Source organism: Nymphalis io, chromosome Z (genome assembly GCF_905147045.1).
Source record: "Nymphalis io chromosome Z, ilAglIoxx1.1, whole genome shotgun sequence".
In the NCBI taxonomy this organism is placed as follows: domain Eukaryota; kingdom Metazoa; phylum Arthropoda; class Insecta; order Lepidoptera; family Nymphalidae; genus Nymphalis; species Nymphalis io.
Genome location: NC_065918.1, coordinates 17,463,189 through 17,487,169, shown reverse-complemented (window position 1 = coordinate 17,487,169; position 23,981 = coordinate 17,463,189). Strand labels below are relative to the sequence as shown.

At 39.1% G+C, this 23,981-nt stretch overlaps 1 protein-coding gene across 1 annotated transcript in view; it reads right to left on the bottom strand.

The window, feature by feature from the left end:
* Positions 1–5,937: 5,937 nt before the first annotated feature.
* The window catches only part of LOC126780253 (titin), a 93,364-nt gene continuing 75,320 nt past the window's right edge, over positions 5,938–23,981 (bottom strand). Inside the window, exons 42-59 of the mRNA XM_050504562.1 lie at positions 22,982–23,917; positions 21,410–21,577; positions 19,753–20,473; positions 15,416–17,473; positions 15,231–15,275; positions 15,038–15,148; positions 14,563–14,715; positions 13,453–14,424; positions 11,777–13,153; positions 11,338–11,625; positions 11,060–11,201; positions 9,540–10,252; positions 8,930–9,232; positions 8,554–8,850; positions 7,226–7,330; positions 6,954–7,148; positions 6,579–6,881; positions 5,938–6,496 (exon numbers count right to left, since the gene is read on the bottom strand). Coding sequence (XP_050360519.1) covers positions 6,300–6,496; positions 6,579–6,881; positions 6,954–7,148; positions 7,226–7,330; positions 8,554–8,850; positions 8,930–9,232; positions 9,540–10,252; positions 11,060–11,201; positions 11,338–11,625; positions 11,777–13,153; positions 13,453–14,424; positions 14,563–14,715; positions 15,038–15,148; positions 15,231–15,275; positions 15,416–17,473; positions 19,753–20,473; positions 21,410–21,577; positions 22,982–23,917 — 9,084 coding nt within the window. The 3' untranslated portion in view covers positions 5,938–6,299. The remainder of the gene's footprint in view (positions 6,497–6,578; positions 6,882–6,953; positions 7,149–7,225; positions 7,331–8,553; positions 8,851–8,929; positions 9,233–9,539; positions 10,253–11,059; positions 11,202–11,337; positions 11,626–11,776; positions 13,154–13,452; positions 14,425–14,562; positions 14,716–15,037; positions 15,149–15,230; positions 15,276–15,415; positions 17,474–19,752; positions 20,474–21,409; positions 21,578–22,981; positions 23,918–23,981) is intronic.

The window sequence follows — 23,981 nt, the reverse complement described above, 5'->3', positions numbered from 1 at the left end:
TAGCGATTTAAGGAATGGTTAATATTTCTTACATCGCCAATATCTAAGGACGGTGGTGATCACTTGTTCAAGTGGCCCATTTGCCCGTCCGGCTACCTATAACATAAACAATAATAATAAATTTTATTTACATCTTCTATTTTATATCACCAGTTTTATCTAAATCTAGGATTGTACATAAGTAACATAGGTGGTGGACCTCTGACGAAACTAATATATATATATGTATATTAGTTTCGTATGAGTATGAGGTATTTCCTTTTAGGGACAAAGTTACTCGCAGAGCTCACTCTGGAACATGCAACATAAAAAATGTTCATGTGATAACAGTTCTCACTAAAATCAGTGCCGGCCATGTTCAATGACAGGCAATGGGACTTTTAAATGTCATGGGGAAGCACTCGTTAAGAGGGAACTACATACTTTTAAATTCGAATGATATATTCTCATGGATGGTCATTCTTCTTGGAATGAAAACTACCTCTACTCGAGCACATCCTGAAATAAATCTGTAGGAATTGAGGGTCATGTTGAGGTAAAGCTTCCATACTATCATTGAAGTGGTGCACATGGCAATAATAGAATACGTTTTCTTTATACAAATTTCACTAACATAGTGAAGTTCTTTTTATTAAAAATATATTTTACTTGCACCTTGCAAGTAAAATATATTTTTAATTCATGGATATATTGATATTAAGATATTGTGTATTTTGCATTTCGTTATTTGCACCCAGAAGTATGTGAATGAAGTGTTTTTAGCGAATATGTACATATGACTGTTCCAACATTTCAAAACAAAACTAAAAAAATGAAATTCAATCAAGAAACACAAATAGTATTTTCAAGCAGGTCGAACTATTTTTATGCTAATGTTTCAATCCTATTTCTCCTATTCGGGGTTGAATTTCTAAACGACGAAATACGTATGCATTTATTGTTTCTCAGAAGTTTTAATATTGTATGGTTTCCATTAAATCGTTCATACCTTATTTTAAACTATGGGGTTGGAATTTCCAGACATCCTTCCTTAGTTTATTTATATGTATAGATTTAGCTTAATAAAAAAAATAGCAATCCTCATTTTAAGGAATTTACTAATATTTTAATAATTTACCCCTTTAATTAAACAAAGTTTATGATGGGAATTGTGACAATAACCTAAGTTTCGAACCTGGGACCTTTTTGTATTTTTAAGAACGTTACGTAAGTATTTTATATAAAATTAAGTCTTTTGATTGAGTTTGCTTATATTTAAGTATTCAACTTAATTAATAACAAAACGGTAGGCGCACTATATGGTTCTCGCTCTATCGTTTGGCGTTAAAAAGACAGCACGGCCAGCAATGTTGTTTCTCACGGAGACACAAATACTCCGTCCTGCCGATACCAGCTACCTTAATTATCCCGGCTACACGCTTGAAGAATCCTTCAAAGCGAAAGCCGGAGTATGCTTGTTCGTCAGGACGGATGTTTGCTGTCACCGACTGCGCTGCTTGGAGGACCCCTCCTTCTCCATGTTGGTGGTACGTGTGGACCTGGTTCGTCAGAGCCGAGTCTACGTGTGCCTCTACAGATCCCACAATGGTGACTTGGAGACAAGCCGATTATTTGACCATCTTAGTCGGGTGGCAGATGCTGCGCAAGAGCAATTTCCTAACGCGGAATTGGTGTTTTTGGGGGATTTTAATGCTCACCACGAATCCTGGTTGAAATCCCTCAAAACTGACCATGCTGGAAGGACTGCTCATGCTTTTGCTCTCACACATGACTTGACCCAACTGGTTGATCAGCCCACCAGGATCCCAGACATTGATGGGCAAGCACCTTCTCTACTGGACCTTCTGCTGACTTCTCACCCGGTGGAATATCAGGTTGTGGTTCAGGCTCCTCTTGGCTCTTCGGATCACAGCCTTATTTCTACCAGAGTGCCACAGGCCAAGCTACCGCCACTAGCGGTATGCAAACGTCGCGTTTGGCACTATAAGTCGGCGGATTGGGACGGTATGCGCGATTACTATGCGTCGGTCCCTTGGAAGGAACGTTGCTTCAGTGGGAATGACCCGACAGCTAGTGCCGCTGCTGTTGCTGGCGAGATCATGCTGGGAATGGAATACTACATTCCTAGCTCAGATCTCGTCAGTAGGAGTACGCGTAACCGTTGGTTCACTCGTGAATGTGCCGATGCTGTATCATCTAAGCAGGCGGCATATCGCAAGTGGATCAACGGCTGTATTAGCGGGGCATCTAACATTGACTCACTGAAAGCAAACTATAATAAAAATTCCAAGTCCTGTAGAAAGGCATACACGAGAGCGGATGCACAGCGCATTGTACAGATTGGTCATGACCTTGTTTCGCATCCTAGGGGCTCCCGTAGCTTCTGGCGTCTGACCAAGTCTGTGCAAAACAATTTCTGCCAACCTTCGCTGCCACCGCTCAGAAATCCGGACGGATCGCTAGCTCACAGTCCGCAAGAGCAAGCTGATCTCCTGGCTAAACTCTTTGCCGACAATTCCGTCATCGATGATTGTAGTGCACTGCCACCTACAATACCTGCATGTGGCCATACGATGCCTGACATTAAAATCAGGCAACGTGATGTGCGTGCGGAGCTGCAATCACTTGATGTACGGAAAGCTAGCGGTCCCGATGGAATACCAGCCATAGTGCTGAAGAAGTGCGCAGCGGAGCTGTCTCCTGTGTTAACGCGCCTGTTCCAACTTTCTCTCTCTTCGGGAAGTGTGCCGGGGGCTTGTAGAAGAGCTAATGTGCAAGCGGTTCCCAAAAAAGGGGATCGGTCTGACCCGGCAAATTATCGGCCTATAGCTATCACCTCAGTACTTTGTAAGGTGATGGAACGGATTTTAAACAACCAACTGATCCATTACCTAGAAGATCACTGTCTAATTAATGATCGTCAGTACGGGTTTCGACCAAAACGGTCCACAGGTGATCTTCTAGCGTACGTAACACACCTCTGGGGTGAAGCTATCGACAAGCATGGAGAATCGTTGGCTGTCAGCCTCGATATCTCCAAGGCTTTCGACAGGGTCTGGCACAGAAGTCTTCTCTCCAAGCTACCGGCATATGGTCTGCCTGCTCAGCTATGCACCTGGATTGCCAGCTTCCTACACAAGCGTAGCCTTCGTGTTTTAGTAGATGGTTGCGCTTCACAATTCTATGTAGTGAATGCTGGGGTCCCCCAGGGATCTGTGCTATCTCCCACACTCTTTCTTTTGCATATCAATGATATGCTCTCCCTTGGGAACATACATTGCTATGAAGATGATAGTACAGTGCATGGTGGATACCACGGACGCGCAGTGGCTGGGCGGGCGGAAACTGAGGAGAGGCAGGAGAATCTTGTCATTGAACTCGATAGGACGTTAGAGCTCATCGCCAAATGGGGCTCTGATAATCTTATTGAGTTTAATGCCAAGAAAACACAGGTATGCGCTCTCACGGCGAAAAAGTCAACATTTTCCCCTCTTCCCTCCCTCTGTGGTACTCCGCTGGTGATGCAAAGCAAAATCGCCATGCTGGGGATTGACGTTCGCTGCGACCTTAGTCCAAGGGATTACATCGAGGCTGTTATAAAAACAGCTTCACGGAAACTCGGAGTTCTGAACAAGGTGCGGCGCTTTTTCACGCCTCAACAACTGTGCCTGCTGTACAAAACACAGAATATTGCTCGCACCTTTGGGATGGCTCCGCTAAGTACCTACTTGAGGCCTTGGACCGGTTGCAGCGACGTGCCGTACGCATTATTGGCGACGTAAAGGTCACAAACACCCTTGAACCTTTACAATTGCGTCGTGAGATAGCAGCACTGAGCGCTTTCTATGGACTGTATCACGGCGAGTGCTCTGAGGAATTATTCTCTCTAATTCCTGCTTCCCCCTTCCTTCTTAAGTCCACGCGAGCTATTTCTCGATGTCACCGCCTAACTGTGACATCAATTCCATCGCGAACAAAGAAATTTGGCAACTCCTTTCTTTGTCGCACTTCCAAAAAATGGAATTCCTTACCAGCTCACGTGTTCCCCTCCTCTTACAACCCGGGTTCCTTCAAACGAGGCGTGAAGAGGCATCTTGCGGCAAGGCAAAGGCGGCTAGTGCAGAACGTTTTTCCCGTCTGTACTGGCCGTCGTCGCGTTTGGACTCTACTACCACTTACCATCAGGTGGAGTAGAGTCATTTGCCCTCCCGGCGAATATAAAAAAAAAAAAAAAAATTCGGCAGTGGTCCTACCTCCAGAAGCGCTCACGCAGTACTGAATTCGAACGCCCAACGTTTTTTTTTTCGAACTTTGTATTGCTGTTAGCCCTAGTGGCCTCGACGGCATCACCAGGCGGGATGAGCGAGTTAAACTCAGCCGGATGTTGGGACGGACGTCCTAACGGTGCCTCCTGTAAGGCGGGACCTTGGCTGAGGACGCCATTGAACTCGGGGGGAAGCAAGTGTGTATTTTAAGCGCTGTCATATGCTTAAGCTTCGACAAGGACGTAGCGAATGAGGGTCGTCGACCTCGCCGTTAGGGTCGGTGTGTGTTATTTGTGTTCCTTAACGAGTGTATGTTGGCAGCGGTGAGTTTATCGACTGGATCGATTAGGACGTGCTTAGGTCGCCTACGGGTCGAATTGGGAAGAACGCCCAACGCATCGCTTTTAGTAGGCAAAGTATGATCACTATTTCGTTATGCGACATGACCTTCGGTCGCTGCCATTTCACTCTTCTGCATGCCGCGTAAAAGTACTTCGTTCCAAAAATATTAAAATTAAAACGTACTATTCAACTGTTTCTAGTTTACTAATAATAAAAGTTGTATGTAAATAATAGACTGAAGCCTAGTACTGTTCGCTCCCGATATCCGTGATTCGCTCACACCGCGGATTTTTTGTTACCCTTTGCGTTATTATACCATTACCAACTTCTTAACGAAAGGTCCGATTAGAATAATTTAAAGAGGAATTTACAAGTGCATAATCAAGCTTTATTATGAAGCTATTTAATTGCATATTGATTAATATAATTATATCATTCTATTTCGATTCTACTCGTGTTTTTTGTGACAAATTTTAACAAAAACAGTTATTGTTATTTAAATATAATAGATATACAGCACTATAACAAAAAACAGGATCTATACAGCCCTAATCCGTAAGAACAAAACTACTCATTAGGGAAACAAAAGTCCAGGTATAAAGCAAAAATGTCCAAATATGCCGCATTAGAGAGAACAAAAGCACTTTACAAACGCCAGATGTCGTTTGAATTCATCAAATCGAACAATCTTATCGCAGTAACCAGAATTTTGAGTGAGTTGACGACGACCCGTATAACACACTAGTGGTGGTAGTGGTTAGTTTTGTACGTTTTCATGTCTTAACTAATTAACCGGATCGGTAAACAAAGTGCACAGGGAACCTAACGCCAAATACTTGTCATTGTCATATTTATCAGGACAAGTGCTCAAAAACCAGCAATGCCGCGATTTTCTCCTAGATAAAGAGTTACTACAACACCAGGACCTGCACCTGGACCTGGATACTGGATACGGAAAAAAGAGATGAAATTAATGCTAAGCTTAGAAACCTATGTCCGTTGCTAACAAACTTCATTACAGTAATCATCTCACTTCATAAAGAGTTAGTAAAGGGAAAATAATATGAAATAAAAAAAATGTAAAAAGTGTTCGTTAATTTATTTATCTGCTGACAGTACACTACCTGAAAGTCATAACGTCTCCAAACTGATTTCGCTGTCCTGTGTTGTGGTGCTACACATCACATATCACTGTTGCGTTATCACTGTTCATCCAAATTACTTGTTATCGTCTTTAGCTTGATTATTTTAAATAAGTTTTCACAATAATATTTGATGTATTTCAGCGTAAGAGTTGAATCGCTTAGAATTATAAAATAAAACAATTCACTAATATTAATTGTTATTTTATTATAAAGTATTTGAAGTATAAATGGAGCCTGATGAATGGCGCGGGTCTCGTATATGCACCTATATTGACGTCTCCCGACTGACCCGTCGCACCCCAATCAGACTTGCATAAATTATCTTAAATAATTAATATCGGCTATACATAAAACGATTGTGAACAATAAATAGTCTATCCGCGTACTATGAGACATGTAATATCACAGGCGAGCAGTGCCAGTCCAGCAGTAGAGTAAGCGTGACGTCATCATCTCCACCGCTTTGGGAGTAATGAGGAAGCGATTACTTTAGTGCTCGTTAATAAGAGTTAGGCTCTGCGGTAAGTAAATGTCAAAAATGGCTTCATCATTTGAAGAGTTGTTTAGCGTAATGCCATATCCTGAAGAAGTATTCGTCTCGGCGGAGGAGAGAGCCTCGCGCGTAGGACCGTATGTCGGCGTCCATGTTGTGCTCTCGGAGCCAGGAGGTCGTGGTCTGCGTGCTGAAGGAGGTCGGTTCTGTGGCCTCCGTCTGCTCACCGGGCTCCTCGTCCACTTGAGAATCTGAAGCACATCATGTTTATTAAATAAAAGTTCAGACATCTTAGCTGCTGCAGCTAATCAGCTACATTATAGTTTCACTCACCTTCGCAGGGTATCACTTTGAAGGGTTCGACAGACTCGAGCGGCTCACTGAGGCCGATCTCATTCCTCGCGTATATCCTGATCATGTACGTGTGGTTTTCGCTGAGGTCCTTTATATTGAACTTGAGGCTGTGGACATCCACTTTGCCGACTTCCATCCACATGGTCTTAGTGACGTCGCGGATGGCGATATGGTAGCCCAGCAGAGGGGCGCCGCCATCCCACTCGGGGGTTCCCCATGACGTCATTACGATGTTGCCCATCATCCGGATCTCTAGAGGGCCGGTGGGGGGGGACGGAACCGCTAGAATTATCATTAATTAACATTAGACATTGCCAATTACTACGCAAAAAAAAAAACAATAAAGCTACTCACTCGCATACTTCTCCAGGCGAACGGTCTCAGATTCGGTAGGCAGACTAACTCCCACCACGTTCTCGGCTGATATGCGAAACAGTAGTTCGTCTTTCTCTTTAATGTTCTCTATGCAGCGCTCGAAGACTGTTCCCATCACCGTCACCACTTTAGACCAAGATTTACCCTTCACGGTCTTGTATTCGATAATGTAATCTGCAAAGAAAGTAGTGGTAGTAGTATGACGAAAGTCGGTACGTATGCCATCGACACTCTGTATGGCTGTATCTTACTGGTAACGACGCTGCCACCGTCGCTCTCCGGTGCTGCCCACTGCAGCGTGACGGAACGCGAGGTCGTCTCTCGTATAACAACACGCTGCGGCGGTGACGGAGGCGCTGGAAAGTTTACATGTTATTGTTTTTGGAACCTCAAAAATGCTACAAAATCCGATGCATTGGGCGTTCGAATCAGTAATCAATACTGCGCAAGCGCTTCTGAAAGTAAGCCACACCAAACGATAGTGCGCCTACCTATTGTAGATCGTTTTTTTAATTAAGTGAAATAATTAAATATAAGCAAACTCAATGAAAAGAATTAATTTTATTTAAAATACTTACCTATCGTTCTTAAAAATACAAAAATAAAAATATAAAGGTAAAAAAAAGGACACACATGTAACATAATTTCAATGAAATTAGACACATGCAGGTTTCCTCACGATGTTTTCCTTCACCATCAAGAACGAGATGAATTAAAATCACAAATGAAGCATAAATATCGCTAGAAACCGTCCCCTGACCGCACAATTTCATGTATTTCATATAATAAACCAATTTATATCAGCCGCAAAATATATCCACGACTTCCAACAATAAAGGTGAGTTTGGCAGTCGGCTTTGCTTCCTATTTACTGCGCTTACGGAAACTCGTAACAGCATACTACAGCGATTATACCGAAAAACACACGAGCACTCTACAATACTCTGCTTTTTTTATATAGAATAGGTGAACGAGCATATGGGCCACCAGATGTTATGTGGTCACCAACGTCCATAGACATTGGCATTGTCAGAAATGTTAAGCATCACTGCATTTGCACAACATTGCAAATGCGCACCCAACCTAGGGAACTAAGATGTTATGTCCATTGTGCCAGTCATTACACTGCCTCACTCACCCTTCAAACTGGAACGCAACAATACCAAGTACTGCTAATTTGCGGTAGAGTATCTGATGAGTGGGTGGTACCTACCCAGGTGAGCTTGCACAAAGCCATACCACCAGTGATGTGAGAGAAATTTTGAATCTTTAAATGATCATATAGTAAAACGCAATTCGATGCGGTCCATCGTTTGTTCTACAAAAATGTAAATTTGACACGTGGAGTTCGTTCGTTCGTCTCGTTCGTCATTGAGTCCCAAACTCATTACATCTCCGAACTGCCATAAGACGTAAATAGGGACATCACTTATTTGTTGACACTCGGAAGCGATCGTGATCACGTAAATCATAAGACCGATACCGAGAACTTAATACTTTTGTGAATACCTCTTGTGTTGTACAAGAGTAGCAAGCGAGTAGTACGTGAGTAGAGAGGAGCACACTGCTCTCAACTTACACAAAGTCTTTCCGATAGTAATCTTCTCATCAGATTCGTATGGAAAGCTCGTGCCAATTTCGTTCCTTGCGCATATTCTAAACGAGTACGTAGTGTTGGCAAACAACTTGCTGATTTTGGCGGAAGTCACTACTGATGTGGCCACATACTTCCACTTCTTGCCTTCTTGCTTGATTTCAATGGAGTAATCTAAAACGGCCGATCCACCGTTCCTCTCGGGAGGGTACCACGTGATGGTGACAGAATCATTATCGATACCATAAAACCCGAGCGGACCGATTGGCGGCGACGGCACATCTGTGAATAAGATTATTTTTATTGTAACATTATATTATATGTAACATTATATATATAGTGGTGACATATATTTACATACCTAGAGCGTTTTTAATTACGATAGGCTCACTCTCCAAGGCATCAGACACTCCTATCGGGTTCTGCGCCATTACTCGGAACATGTATTCGCAGTTCTCATTCAACCGCTGAATGCAGTACGTTTCTATGTTCTTGTCGACGTCCGCCACTCTGACCCACTGGTCTAACTCGGGTTCGAGCTTCTCTATAGCATACTTAATCAAGTCCAGACCACCGTCGTCAAGCGGAGGCTTCCATTCTATCGTGACAGACTCTCGACTTATTTCTCTCATTATCACGGGACCTTCTGGTTTGCTCGGTTTGTCTAAAAGTTAAAAGTTATTATTTTTTATTCTGATATTGAACATCAGCCTATTATAATCGACTCCGTACGCGATTACTTACAAACACGTACTATTGAAAGTATTAGTTTAATTTTAGTAAATATATTTAAATTATAAATTATATTTAAATTATAAATAATAATTTTTAATTAATAAAGATTATATTTAAATTATAAATTGTATATAATACCAAATAGTTTTGTATAAAGCTTGTATTTTCAAAAATGTTTAAAGATATTATGAATACCTAGATCAAAAGGAAATAATTGATTGGACCTCCTTGCTTACCGTAAACTTTAAGAATGGTTTCTACAGATGCAGACCCAGCCGTATTCACAGCTTCTACCGTATATTTCCCGGAGTGGGACCTTTTCAGAGTCGATATTCTGATCTGGCTAGAACTATCTGTCGTTATAATCTCGACATCCTTTGTAACGTCCACTCTGGACCCATTCCTATACCACTCGACCACAGGCCTCGGTATGCCCTCGATGACTGCTGTCACCGACCAGCGCTCATCAACTGCATGTTTCTGATCGACTTCTTCGTTGGCCACGACCACAGTCGGTTTCTTTCGTACTTCTAACGAGCAAGTCGTGTCTATGTCACCGTAATCGTTAGTCGCAACGCACTTGTATAAGCCTTCGGTTGTCTTAGCAGCCGTAACAACTAATGTCGCGACTCTGTTAACGTAAGTGGCTTTGGCTGTTTTTAACTGTTTCCCGTTTTTGTACCATGTGACCTTTGGTTCTGGAAGACCTCCGAATATGCAAGTAAGTTCGACGTCATCACCAGGTTCACCTACCACGTCTATTAACGATTTCTTCACGGTTGGAGGCTGATTTTCCGTTTCTTTCTCGACGCGAACGTACTCAGTCGTTTCGGATGATGCACTTACGCCCACTTCGTTTATAGCGAAAACTCTGAATTTGTACGCTGACTTCGTTTTAAGGTTCTTGACGCAATATTGAGTCTTTTGAATATTTTCTACCGACAACCACCTGCAACGTTATTCATATTTCTATAATCATAATATAATACGAAAAGACAATTTATACAATATGAATGACAACAATAAACAATGAATATTTCATATACATTGCAGTTTGTATAACAATGCAGACTTATTTTTTATATGCAGACTTATTTTCGACGAGCCGGTTGGCGTGGTTGGTAGAACACTTGCCTTTCACGCCGAAGGTTGTGGGTTCGATTCCCACCCAGGACCGACATTTGTGTGCATGAACATGTCTGTTTGTCCTGAGTCTGGGTGTAATTATCTATATAAGTATGTATTTACAAAAGAAAAGTAGTATATGTAGTATATCAGTTGTCTGGTTTCCATAGCACAAGCTTTGTACAAGCTTAATTTGGGATCAGATGGCCGTGTGTGAAAAATGTCCCAGGGTATTATTTATGTAATGCCTATTAAAAATTACTAAAGCAATAAATATGAAACTTATATCAGAATATGCAGCGTGTTATGTGACAATTGTGTATTTTAGGTTCTTGTCTATACTTCTTCGTCTTCTCTATCTTCTTATATACATGTTTTTTTTTTGTAATGGGTTTGACAAATTCTTTCATCTACAGAAAGCTGATATTGACTCAGCGAGTAACATAGGCTGCATTTTATTGAATGGAGATAGATCCCTACTAAAATTTAAATAATACTTTATAGCTCAACATATCCATTTTTTTTATAAAATATCTTTTAAATAGATAATTGTTTAACCCCGATGAAGTCTGAAGGGCGAACCGCTAGTTCTTCATAAAATTGCTTTTCAGAAATAAAATCAAGAACTCACTCCATTGTATTTTGCTCCTGATATTCGACGATGTAACACTCAATCTCGGAAAAACCTTTGTCACTAGGTTCCGACCAAAAGATGCTAACTGAGTTGTCATCCACTCCTAAGATCCGAGGTTGCCCCGGGGGTGAAGATATATCTGCGTTTTGAATAAATTTATCATTAGACAAGACGTTAAAACATGGATAAAATTATTTCTGAATTTGTTTGAAGGATTTGCAAGTACATTTTTATTTATTTATTTACTAAAAAAAGGAAATCTATTTTCTACATACCCAAAACAATTACTTCAATATCAATTTCTGTCATGCCGCAATTGTTTTCAAGCCTTAGTTTGTATAACCCAGCGTCTGAGTGTTCTATTTTCTTGATAGTAAGACTTGCTGTCGTGGAGTCTATAAAGGGTTTCGTGTGCTTCGACTTTTTAATAATTTTCGAATTGACTACCCATTCATCGTTAGGCTGAGGGTTAGCTTCATATTGAACATACAGTGTCACATCACTGCCTCTTTTCACCCTATATATCTTTTCGTAGTCCAAAATCTTTGGCATAAACTCAATCACTGAAAATTTTAAATCATTATTTTAAGGTAATTGTTTCATATAAAGAAAAAAAATATATTTTAAAGTACTAATAATGGGTTTTTTATTTTTACTGTAACTTATATCGCTTACTACTCTACTACTACTATGTGCGTTTTCGCGCATGCGTACCTTCTACTTTTAGTTTAGTGGTGCACCTGGTGTCCAGTAATTGACACGAGTATTCGCATTGGTCATCCTCCGTGCACTGCCTTATTATGAGTGTACGTTTCTTGTCATCCGTTATTAGCGTAAACTTCTCCGAATCCTCTAGCGTGGTCTTCCTTCTGAACCAAGTTACCGTAAGACTATCCTCGGGTACTTCGACTGTCAAGTACGCATCAGTGTTAGCTGGTATTACAATTACTTCGGGAAGTCTTAACGTAAAGTCAACTGATGGTTCTTCAACTAAGAGTTTAGCCGTGCACTTGTCATTTCCAACTTCGCAAGTATATTCGCCTTCATCACTTTTCTCACTATCGTATATTTTTAATTTTTGTTTTTTTCCGTCTATCGTGAGTTGAATATGATTCGAGAACTGTAACTCTGCACCGTTTTTAAACCATCTGACGAGCGCATCACCTTTTGTGAGCTCGATGTCGAACGTAGCTTTGTTACCCCTGTTAACCTTCTGATCACGAAGTCGTTTGATTATCTCCGGGGGCAACTCTACTACGGTCACTTCGGCAGTACACGCATCATCGCGCAATCGGCAAGTATATTCACCTTCATCGTGAACAGATGTATTTCTAATAAACAATTTCCTGACATTACCACGCTTTTCAAGATCGTATTTGTGTTTTTTAGTTTTAATCGTTTTACCATCTTTTTCCCAAACTACATCGGCTGTTTCCGAGTTGATTTCAACTTCCAGTATGGCAATGTCCCGCTCTTTAACTTCGAAGTCTTGTAATTTACGAATGAACTCTGGTAACGTTTCATTGACGATGAGGTTTGTGCTTGTTTCTTGTCCCTTAACTACGCACCTGATTATTCCACTGTCGGACAATTTTGATCTCTTTATCCTCAATTTATGTATACGACTCTCTTGTACAATTTCCCTGTGATCCATTCCACTCAGTTCTTTGTCGTTGTGATACCACTTTGTTGAAACAGTGTGAGACGTTTCACATTCTAGTATAACTGTTTTTCCCTCTTGTATCTCATATTGTTTTTTAAGATTTCTGACAAACGTCACCTTATCCACATCTATCGTGACGCGAGCTCCGTGAGATGCCTTACCGGCAGTGTTTGCGGCAACACATTTGTAGTCACCGGAATCTATTTCTGAATCGACATTTGTAATGACAAGTTCAATATTTTCACCATCAAAGTTCTGAGTGACAGTTTCATTGGGAGTAAGGATTTGATTGTTTCTGTACCATGTTACTAATGGTATAGGATTACCTGTGACCTTTGCGTTTAATATGATCGTTCCTTTTTCTCTCACTGTTAATTCTTGGAATCTGTTGATAAAGAGAGGTGGTTCCTCGTTTTCTTCGGTTGATTCTGAAAATAATAGTATTTACTTATTATATGCTATTTTATTTTATACTCATACTAGAGCCGATGTGGTGTAGTAGTTAGAACAAGTGAAACCTAATCAAAGATTGTAGGTTCAAACCGGGCCAAGCACTACTAAATCAGCTCGAGCTCGCGGTTAAAAAGAAGCATCGTGTAGAAATCTGCATGAGTCATGTTACAGGCGGCATTATTTTATGCTTGAAAATATGTTTTAACAAAAAGGAGTAAAATTTAAGCATTTTAAAGAATATGGATGGTTAGTAATATAGATAAATGGGTAGTACCTTCAATGGTTATTACAGCGCTGGTATCAGTAGATCCTTCAGAGTTTATCGCCTTAAGAGTATATAAACCGTCATCTTTACCTTTCTTCGGCTTTATGATAGATATCGAGTGAATATCTCCATCAGTTTTTTGTGTGAGTGTTTTAATAGGCTTATTATTTTTATACCATGATACTTTTGGTTCCGGAGTTCCAACTACTTGTGTCGTTAAGACGACGCTTTCTCCTTCTCTTATAGTCATACTCTTGAGAGGTTCTATAACTTGTGGTTTTTCTTTTTCACCAGTTTTAATTTTGAGAACTATCGGTAAGCTGGCTTCACCTTCTCTGTTGATAGCAAGAACTGTGTATGTGCCTTCTTGATATTTTTTAACATTTGATATCTTCAGAACACTACAATACATGTGCATATCAGATTCTGTAGCTATGGAAATATTATCATTTGGCATTATTTCTTCTCCTTTAAAGAACCAAGTGATGTCAGGCTCGGGAATGGCGACTAGCCTACACTCTAAGTAAATTTGTGAGCCTTCGTCAACGTATTGAGCCTTCGGTCGTTTTGAAAATGTCGGAGGAATGCCTTCCAATATATCCGCTAATGACGATTCTCTAGATAAACTTTTTCTGGAAAGAATGGTCATTTCTGATCCATGATCTGATAATGGTGCCTCAACTATTAACTCAGTAGTGCTCGAAGCAAATCCGGCTGCATTCTTAGCTACACAAGTAAATGTTCCCGCGTCCTCTGGAAATACTTCCCTGATCACTAGCGTAGCTACGTTATCGTCGTCATAATACATCTGAAAATCTTGGGATGGTTTTATTATGGCTGTTTGTCTAAACCACGTTATTTGAGGTCTAGGAAATCCTTCGACTTGACATTCAAACTGCACGGTCGCCCCGTCTGGTGTATGTTTTGGGCGCAGCTTTTCAACAAATATCGGGGCGATAGCTCGTTCCTCGGAAGTAGGTTCTAAAAGCATAATATTGAAAATTTATTGTTAGACATTATTAAAATATACATTTTCATTGATAGCGTAACTTTTTATAAATAAGGAGCAAGTTAATTTTTTTAATTCAATTAAATTAATTTAAGAAAAAAACTACGTACTTTCAAAAACAGGCAATTTATCAATTTTCTCATTCAATTTTTTTTGAAGATACAAGGTATAATTTGATTCATCCATTAAGTACTGCGCTGGCACCCAACCCTTTTCTTCAGTGAGATGTTTCCGAACATACCACCAGTCTTGATTTGTAGTTTCTACAAACATAAAAATGTTGTAATGCAATTTCATGATGAAAATGACATAACCTATATTTAAGTTTATCTCAAATGTCATTTGGATCTTTAAGCAGCAATGTCAATTTACAAATAATAAACTCAATAATACAAATGACAATGTTTTTATTTACGGCAGATTTATGCAATGTCCTTCTTTAAGGTGAAATAAAAAATGTATTATCCACATTTTGCTTTGTATGCACGAATATCTACTCTGATTAGGATTTTACTAACTTTATTGTTGTTATTGAATTGAGTTACTTTAGTGAAAATAGGTTGTAAAATATAAAAAAAAATGTACCTAGTATGTATAATCTTTCACCCTCTACGAGATTTATGGCCTCGTCTGTCTCTGCCACATAAGAGTAAACAGCGAATACTGTATCGCCGCATCGAACATTAATTGGAGTTTCTGAAATATAAAAAAACTTTAAATAAAGAAGGAATGCTTTACTAATTTTATTTATGTTTATTGTTTATTACTGGATCATTACCGGGAAATTCTTGTTCCTTTGCTATACTCATTGATGCTTCTGCTTCTGCAAATTACAATTCATATATATAATACTACTTCAATAATATACACAATTAAGATTAAGATTTCTAAATAATTTTCAAAAAATAGAATTTAACTAATTCGTCTAGGTTAAGCAATGGAACATCGATTATCAATTTTTACCTTGAACCGGTCCTGTTTTCTTTGGTTTCCGCTTAGCTGATATTGTAAGTTCTTCTTCTTCAAATATTTTGTTGCTGACTTTTTTCGGTTTTAATTCAATACTTTGTTCTTCTACTTCACTAACTTCGTATGTTGATTTTTTAGGTTGTCTCCTAAATATCATTTCAACATTTTCTTCTGATTCACCTTCACTAATAATTACTTCCTCTGCTTGGCTATCATCTTCGATTTCTTTAAGTAGTTGTATTGATGTTTCATCTGCTTCTTCAGTTACAGTGACTTTTTTCTTAGGTATCAGTTTTATATTACTGGAAAGTGACAGTTCTTCTTGCTTGAATTCGTCTAATTGCTGTTTAATATCAAAAGAAATTTCTTGATTATCAATCACATAGTCCTCTTTTTTGCCCAATTCAAATGTAACATTTTCAATGAATTCGGTTTTCTTGTCTAATATTGTTTTCTTGGGTAAAGAAATATTTTCTGCTACATCATCCATATATTCCACTGACATCTTTTTAATTGCCGCCTTTTTCAATGGCATTGTGACATTAGAACTTTCGTCTTTTTCTTCATTATCGATTATTTCAACTATATCTACTTCATCATCATTTTCTTTATAATACTTTATGGAAGCTTCATTAGCTTCTTCGTTAAATGTTGGTTGCCTCTGTGGTTTTAATTTAACTTTACTTGACATTGATATTTCTTCTTCAAGATAAGAATCTAATTGTATATTAAATTCTTGCTCGACATCTTCTTTAGTTTTTATTGTTTTAGGTCTAAAAGTAACTTCTTCTGGTTCAGTTATTTCTGGGAGTGTTACAGATGACTTTCGAACTGGCTTTAATTTCTTTTTTATAGTTACTTCATCAGCAAATTCTTCAATTGTTTTTACACTCGCACGCCGAGGTTTTATCGTTACGTGCTGAGGTTCCTCTTCAATAATATCTTTATGTTCTTTTTCTTCATCCTCGATAATCTTTTTTTCTATTTTACTTGGTTCTTCTATTACGTCATAATCGATATGTTCTTCGACAACTTTGATTGGCTGTTCTTCAGGTTTTGTTCTTTCTATAATGTCTTCATGTGTGAACATTGGTTTTTCTAACTCCGTTTTATGACTGTCTGGGAGCTTCGGTTGTTTTAATACCTTTTTCTTAACTGCAGCAGCCTCTTTTATGTTCCTAGAAAGAACTCCATTTTGTCTAATGGCACTTAAAAGTGTTATGCTGGGTATTATTATTGAAGGAGGCCATTCCGTTACATATCTTATGCGACTTTTAAGTTGAATTTTTGGTATTTTTACAACTAAACTTTCTGGCTTTGTTTTGGCAACACCTTTTTTTAACTTAAGGTTTTTAAACTGTGGCTCTGCAAACTGAGGTTGATTAAATTGTATTTCTTCTATTGGCATAGGTTTCAGTTTCGGTTTTTTCTTTATTAAAGTTACATCTTCTTGTACCTGAATTTTGTCAGGTTTTATATGCAAAACTGTTTCTTTTTTAACATTTTCAATCAAGTCTTCTTCATTAATTTTTTTATCAATATCTTGTGGTACTTCCAAAGGTTGTTTCACAAGTTCACAGCTAAAATCTTCTGGTTTTTCTAAAACCGGTCTTTCTAATTCTGGAAGTGCTGATATTTTAACAGGTTTCTTTTTTATTTTTGATGCTTCTTTAATATTTCTTGATAGTTCACCGTTTTGTTTTACACTTCCCAAAAATGTAATAATAGGTTTGATATCCTTCGGCGGCCAGTCAGTAAACAATTTTATACGGCTTTTTAATTGAACTTTTGGCAACGTTGTGACTGTTGGTTCTTGTTTTGGTTTAATTGTTGATTTCTTTAGTTTAAGCTTAGAAAATTGGGGTTGCACTACTTCTTCTGCAAACTGAGCAGCACTTATTTTAACAGAGCCATGTTCCATTTTTTGTGGTTTTAGAAGTTTGTTCGTTTTTATTTTATCAATTGGTTGTGGTCTTCCTTCTCTAATTTCATCTACTTCTTGTTTAGGTAAGATGATCGTCGATTCTTGAAGATTGTTTAGATGTCCTATTTCTGTAATGAAAAATAACTTATAAATTACCTCAACTATACTCGCAAAAAGCCTAATAAAAATAGTGTACAAAATATTAACATCATCTTAAATTATTAATTATTTACAATTTTTACGTTTGACAATTTTAGTAGTTTATGCAATACAATAATAATACAAATAATGATAATATATTTATAATATATGCAATACTTTACAAAGTACATTAACAAAATAAGCAATTCTTAATAAGAATACCAAAAACTAAAATGCAAAAATAAAAATGTTTTGGCCATCGAAACCCTGGAAACATTAATATAAACATTAACTTTAATATTACATGTCATCATATTTTATATTCAAAAGCAAATAATTTCCATATCATATTGTTTTATTTCACACAGATTGGCAAAAATTCTCGTTTCACCACTGAAATGTTACAACACAATGATACTTTGATTGTTATACAATATCAGTATATATACAGTAGTTTTCGCTAAATTAGCATGTTTGACATAAAGTATCCAGTACAAACAATATATCTTAAGCGCATCATAATTTGTGAGCTGACTATGACAAAATAATTGAAAGTTGTAATCACTTGACAATCGTTGATAATTCTAACGTAAATTATATAATAATTGAAAGTATATTATAGCCCTGTTTTAAATAATGAGTCCTGTGTGAAAAAGCATGGATTCCTATCACTCTGCGAACATAGTCAAAATGCCGTTGTTGCTTCCAGTGCAGCAATGATCTCATTACATCGTTTTCTAATAACACTGCACTAACATCACTGACACACTATGACAAACACAAGACTCGCAAGTCACCGATTATCGCCGGGTGCAATTAACCTAAAGACTAAACATGTACAATAATTGGCAAATGGACCTTAAAAAGTGTTTAACAGGACTTGACCAAATTGCATATCTTGCACATTTCAGCAGATAACACTTCCCATTTCTCAGCATTCCTGTTCTTGGTCACAATCATCTTTCAGATCCTTGGTGACCCAATAACTCAAATACATGAACTTCTTGACTCGACATGGTGAAGTTTCGCAAAGTAACGAATCTGTATGATAAATATTATCGTGTTCCGGTTTGAAGGGTGAGTGAGCCAGTGTAATTACAGGTAAAAGGGACATAACATCTTAGTTCCCATGGTTAGTGGCGCATTGGTGATGTAAGCAATGGTTAACATTTCTTACAATGTCAATGTCTTTCTTACAACGTCTATGGGTGTTGGTGACGACTAACTGGACTTACCATTAGGTGGCCCATGTGCTCGTTCGCCTTCCTATACTATAAAAAAAGATACGCACGTTCTTCGCCACCAGTTATAATTCAAAACCACATCTCAATTATTCTTCCAGAAATAAAATATTAACTAATTCCGAAAAAATCAAAAGAAATTTTAAATATATGAGCATTTCATTAATTTACGTAATAGGAATTAACAACACAAATTCACAATATATATTTGAGAAACTAGCTTGCAAGAATTCCGACCCTTTAAAAAGTAATTTTTCTACAAAATGTAATGTACATAACTATGTACATTATTACGACGTCCCAAATTCGCAGAGAAACTTACATCTATATCCATACAAATAAATAAAATAAAATCATCCGTCTATGACTTGAATTAACAAACTAACTGCCTTTTATAACTTAATATGGCTACTCGTATCTACGAGTTACGTAACCCCAAAACAACAATATATTTTTGTACGTCTGTCTGAAAACAGCAAACTTAAAAACAAAAAAGGCGTGTCCTTTAACCCAAAGGATCATAACGGGTTTCGTGATTTTCTTTTGTTTAGGCTTACCTTCAGGCGATTCAATATTTTCAACGACCGTTTCTTCCGGAAGTTCGACGATTTCTGGCGTTTGTGTGTCTTCTTCCCATGGTGACTTTTCTTCCGTTACGGTAACGGTTGTCACAGGCTCTTCTCCTTCATTTTCGATAGTGGTTATTTCGGTCAATTCTTGTTTCAAGCCATTAGGCTTTTTAATAACGCGCTTCGTTGTTTTTACAAGTTTCGTGTCACCCTGTTCCGTAACAGTTTGAGTAACTTTGACCTCCTCGGGAGCCTCTTCGATAACTTGTACATGAACTGGTTTGTGTAAATCGTCAAATGTGGTCAGTGTATCGTCTAGGAATTCTTGTGTAGTGTGTACAGAGACGACGGGTGCTTTGTCATCTTCATGTGTAGTCGTGATGTGTGTAGTGTCGACCCTAGGACCTACCTTCTTTTTAATAGTACGTTTTGTGACTTTCTTTTGTTTCGACTTACCATCGGGTGATTTGATTTCTTCGATAGTCGATTCTTCAGGAAGTTCGACGATTTCTGGCGTTTGTGTATCTTCTTCCTCTGGTGAATTTTCTTCCGTTACGGTGACAGTTGTGACTGGTTCTTCTCCTTCCTTTTCGACAGTCGTTATCTCAGTTACTTCCTGTTTCGGACCCTTCTGTTTTTTGATCACGCGCTTTGTTGTTTTCACTGTCTTTTTATCGCCTATTTTAGAAACGACTTCGGTTACTTTTACCTCTTCGGGAGCCTCTTCTATAACCTTTGCCTTTTCGGGTGTGAGTAGGTCTACGAGAGGTGTGAGTGTGTCGTCAATGAGTTCCTCTGTTTTGTGTACAAAAGTGACTGGTGTTTTATCGTCTTCTTGTTCAGTTACAATTTGTGTGGTTTCGAGTTTCGGACCTACCTTCTTTTTGATAACGCGTTTCGTGATTTTCTTTTGTTTAGGCTTACCTTCAGGCGATTCAATATTTTCAACGACCGTTTCTTCCGGAAGTTCGACGATTTCTGGCGTTTGAGTGTTTTCTTCCCATGGTGACTTTTCTTCCGTTACGGTAACGGTTGTCACAGGCTCTTCTCCTTCATTTTCGATAGTGGTTATTTCGGTCACTTCTTGTTTCAAGCCCTTAGGCTTTTTAATAACGCGCTTCGTTGTTTTTACAAGTTTCGTGTCACCCTGTTCCGTAACAGTTTGAGTAACTTTGACCTCCTCGGGAGCCTCCTCGATAACTTGTACATGAACTAGTTTGTATAAATCGTCAAATGTGGTTAGTGTATCGTCTAGGAATTCTTGTGTAGTGTGTACAAAGACGACGGGTGCTTTGTCATCTTCATGTGTAGTCGTGATGTGTGTAGTGTCGACCCTAGGACCTACCTTCTTTTTAATAGTACGTTTTGTGATTTTCTTTTGTTTCGACTTACCATCGGGTGATTTGATTTCTTCGATAGTCGATTCTTCAGGAAGTTCGACGACTTCTAGCGTTTGTGTGTCTTCTTCCCATGGTGACTTTTCTTCCGTTACGGTAACGGTTGTCACAGGCTCTTCTCCTTCATTTTCGATAGTGGTTATTTCGGTCACTTCTTGTTTCAAGCCCTTAGGCTTTTTAATAACGCGCTTCGTTGTTTTTACAAGTTTCGTGTCACCCTGTTCCGTAACAGTTTGAGTAACTTTGACCTCCTCGGGAGCCTCCTCGATAACTTGTGCATGAACTGGTTTGTGTAAATCGTCAAATGTGGTTAGTGTATCGTCTAGGAATTCTTGTGTAGTGTGTACAGAGACGACGGGTGCTTTGTCATCTTCATGTGTAGTCGTGATGTGTGTAGTGTCGACCCTAGGACCTACCTTCTTTTTAATAGTACGTTTTGTGATTTTCTTTTGTTTCGACTTACCATCGGGTGATTTGATTTCTTCGATAGTCGATTCTTCAGGAAGTTCGACGACTTCTAGCGTTTGTGTGTCTTCTTCCCATGGTGACTTTTCTTCCGTTACGGTAACGGTTGTCACAGGCTCTTCTCCATCATTTTCGATAGTGGTTATTTCGGTCACTTCTTGTTTCAAGCCCTTAGGCTTTTTAATAACACGCTTCGTTGTTTTTACAAGTTTCGTGTCACCCTGTTCCGTAACAGTTTGAGCCACTTTGACCTCCTCGGGAGCCTCCTCGATAACTTGTGCATGAACTGGTTTGTATAAATCGTCAAATGTGGTTAGTGTATCGTCTAGGAATTCTTGTGTAGTGTGTACAGAGACGACGGGTGCTTTGTCATCTTCATGTGAAGTCGTGATGTGTGTAGTGTCGACCCTAGGACCTACCTTCTTTTTAATAGTACGTTTTGTGACTTTCTTTTGTTTCGACTTACCATCGGGTGATTTTATTTCTGCGATAGTCGATTCTTCAGGAAGTTCGACGATTTCTGGCGTTTGTGTATCTTCTTCCTCTGGTGACTTTTCTTCCGTTACGGTGACAGTTGTGACTGGTTCTTCACCTTCCTTTTCGACAGTCGTTATCTCAGTTACTTCCTGTTTCGGACCCTTCTGTTTTTTGATCACGCGCTTTGTTGTTTTCACTGTCTTTTTATCGCCTATTTTAGAAACGACTTCGGTTACTTTTACCTCTTCGGGAGCGTCTTCTATAACCTTTGTCTTTTCGGGAGTGAGTAGGTCCACGAGAGGTGTGAGTGTGTCGTTAATGAGTTCCTCTGTTTTGTGTACAAAAGTGACTGGTGTTTTATCGTCTTCTTGTTCAGTTACAATTTGTGTGGTTTCGAGTTTTGGACCTACCTTCTTTTTGATAACGCGTTTCGTGATTTTCTTTTGTTTAGGCTTACCTTCAGGCGCTTCAATATTTGCAACGACCGTTTCTTCCGGAAGTTCGACGATTTCTGGCGTTTGTGTGTCTTCTTCCCATGGTGACTTTTCTTCCGTTACGGTAACGGTTGTCACAGGCTCTTCTCCTTCATTTTCGATAGTGGTTATTTCGGTCACTTCTTGTTTCAAGCCCTTAGGCTTTTTAAGAACGCGCTTCGTTGTTTTAACAAGTTTCGTGTCACCCTGTTCCGTAACAGTTTGAGTAACTTTGACCTCCTCGGGAGCCTCCTCGAGAACTTGTGCATGAACTGGTTTGTGTAAATCGTCAAATGTAGTTAGTGTATCGTCTAGGAATTCTTGTGTAGTGTGTACAGAGACGACGGGTGCTTTGTCATCTTCATGTGTAGTCGTGATGTGTGTAGTGTCGACCCTAGGACCTACCTTCTTTTTAATAGTACGTTTTGTGACTTTCTTTTGTTTCGACTTACCATCGGGTGATTTGATTTCTTCGATAGTCGATTCTTCAGGAAGTTCGACGATTTCTGGCGTTTTTGTATCTTCTTCCTCTAGTGAATTTTCTTCCGTTACGGTGACAGTTGTGACTGGTTCTTCTCCTTCCTTTTCGACAGTCGTTATCTCAGTTACTTCCTGTTTTGGACCCTTCTGTTTTTTGATCACGCGCTTTGTTGTTTTCACTGTCTTTTTATCGCCTATTTTAGAAACGACTTCGGTTACTTTTACCTCTTCGGGAGCCTCTTCTATAACCTTTGCCTTTTCGGGTGTGAGTAGGTCCACGAGAGGTGTGAGTGTGTCGTCAATGAGTTCCTCTGTTTTGTGTACAAAAGTGACTGGTGTTTTATCGTCTTCTTGTTCAGTTACAATTTGTGTGGTTTCGAGTTTCGGACCTACCTTCTTTTTTATAACGCGTTTCGTGATTTTCTTTTGTTTAGGCTTACCTTCAGGCGATTCAATATTTTCAACGACCGTTTCTTCCGGAAGTTCGACGATTTCTGGCGTTTGTGTGTCTTCTTCCCATGGTGACTTTTCTTCCGTTACGGTAACGGTTGTCACAGGCTCTTCTCCTTCATTTTCGATAGTGGTTATTTCGGTCACTTCTTGTTTCAAGCCCTTAGGCTTTTTAATAACGCGCTTCGTTGTTTTAACAAGTTTCGTGTCACCCTGTTCCGTAACAGTTTGAGTAACTTTGACCTCCTCGGGAGCCTCCTCGAGAACTTGTGCATGAACTGGTTTGTGTAAATCGTCAAATGTAGTTAGTGTATCGTCTAGGAATTCTTGTGTAGTGTGTACAGAGACGACGGGTGCTTTGTCATCTTCATGTGTAGTCGTGATGTGTGTAGTGTCGACCCTAGGACCTACCTTCTTTTTAATAGTACGTTTTGTGATTTTCTTTTGTTTCGACTTACCATCGGGTGATTTGATTTCTTCGATAGTCGATTCTTCAGGAAGTTCGACGATTTCTGGCGTTTGTGTATCTTCTTCCTCTAGTGAATTTTCTTCCGTTACGGTGACAGTTGTGACTGGTTCTTCTCCTTCCTTTTCGACAGTCGTTATCTCAGTTACTTTCTGTTTTGGACCCTTCTGTTTTTTGATCACGCGCTTTGTTGTTTTCACTGTCTTTTTATCGCCTATTTTAGAATCGACTTCGGTTACTTTTACCTCTTCGGGAGCCTCTTCTATAACCTTTGCCTTTTCGGGTGTGAGTAGGTCCACGAGAGGTGTGAGTGTGTCGTCAATGAGTTCCTCTGTTTTGTGTACAAAAGTGACTGGTGTTTTATCGTCTTCTTGTTCAGTTACAATTTGTGTGGTTTCGAGTTTCGGACCTACCTTCTTTTTTATAACGCGTTTCGTGATTTTCTTTTGTTTAGGCTTACCTTCAGGCGATTCAATA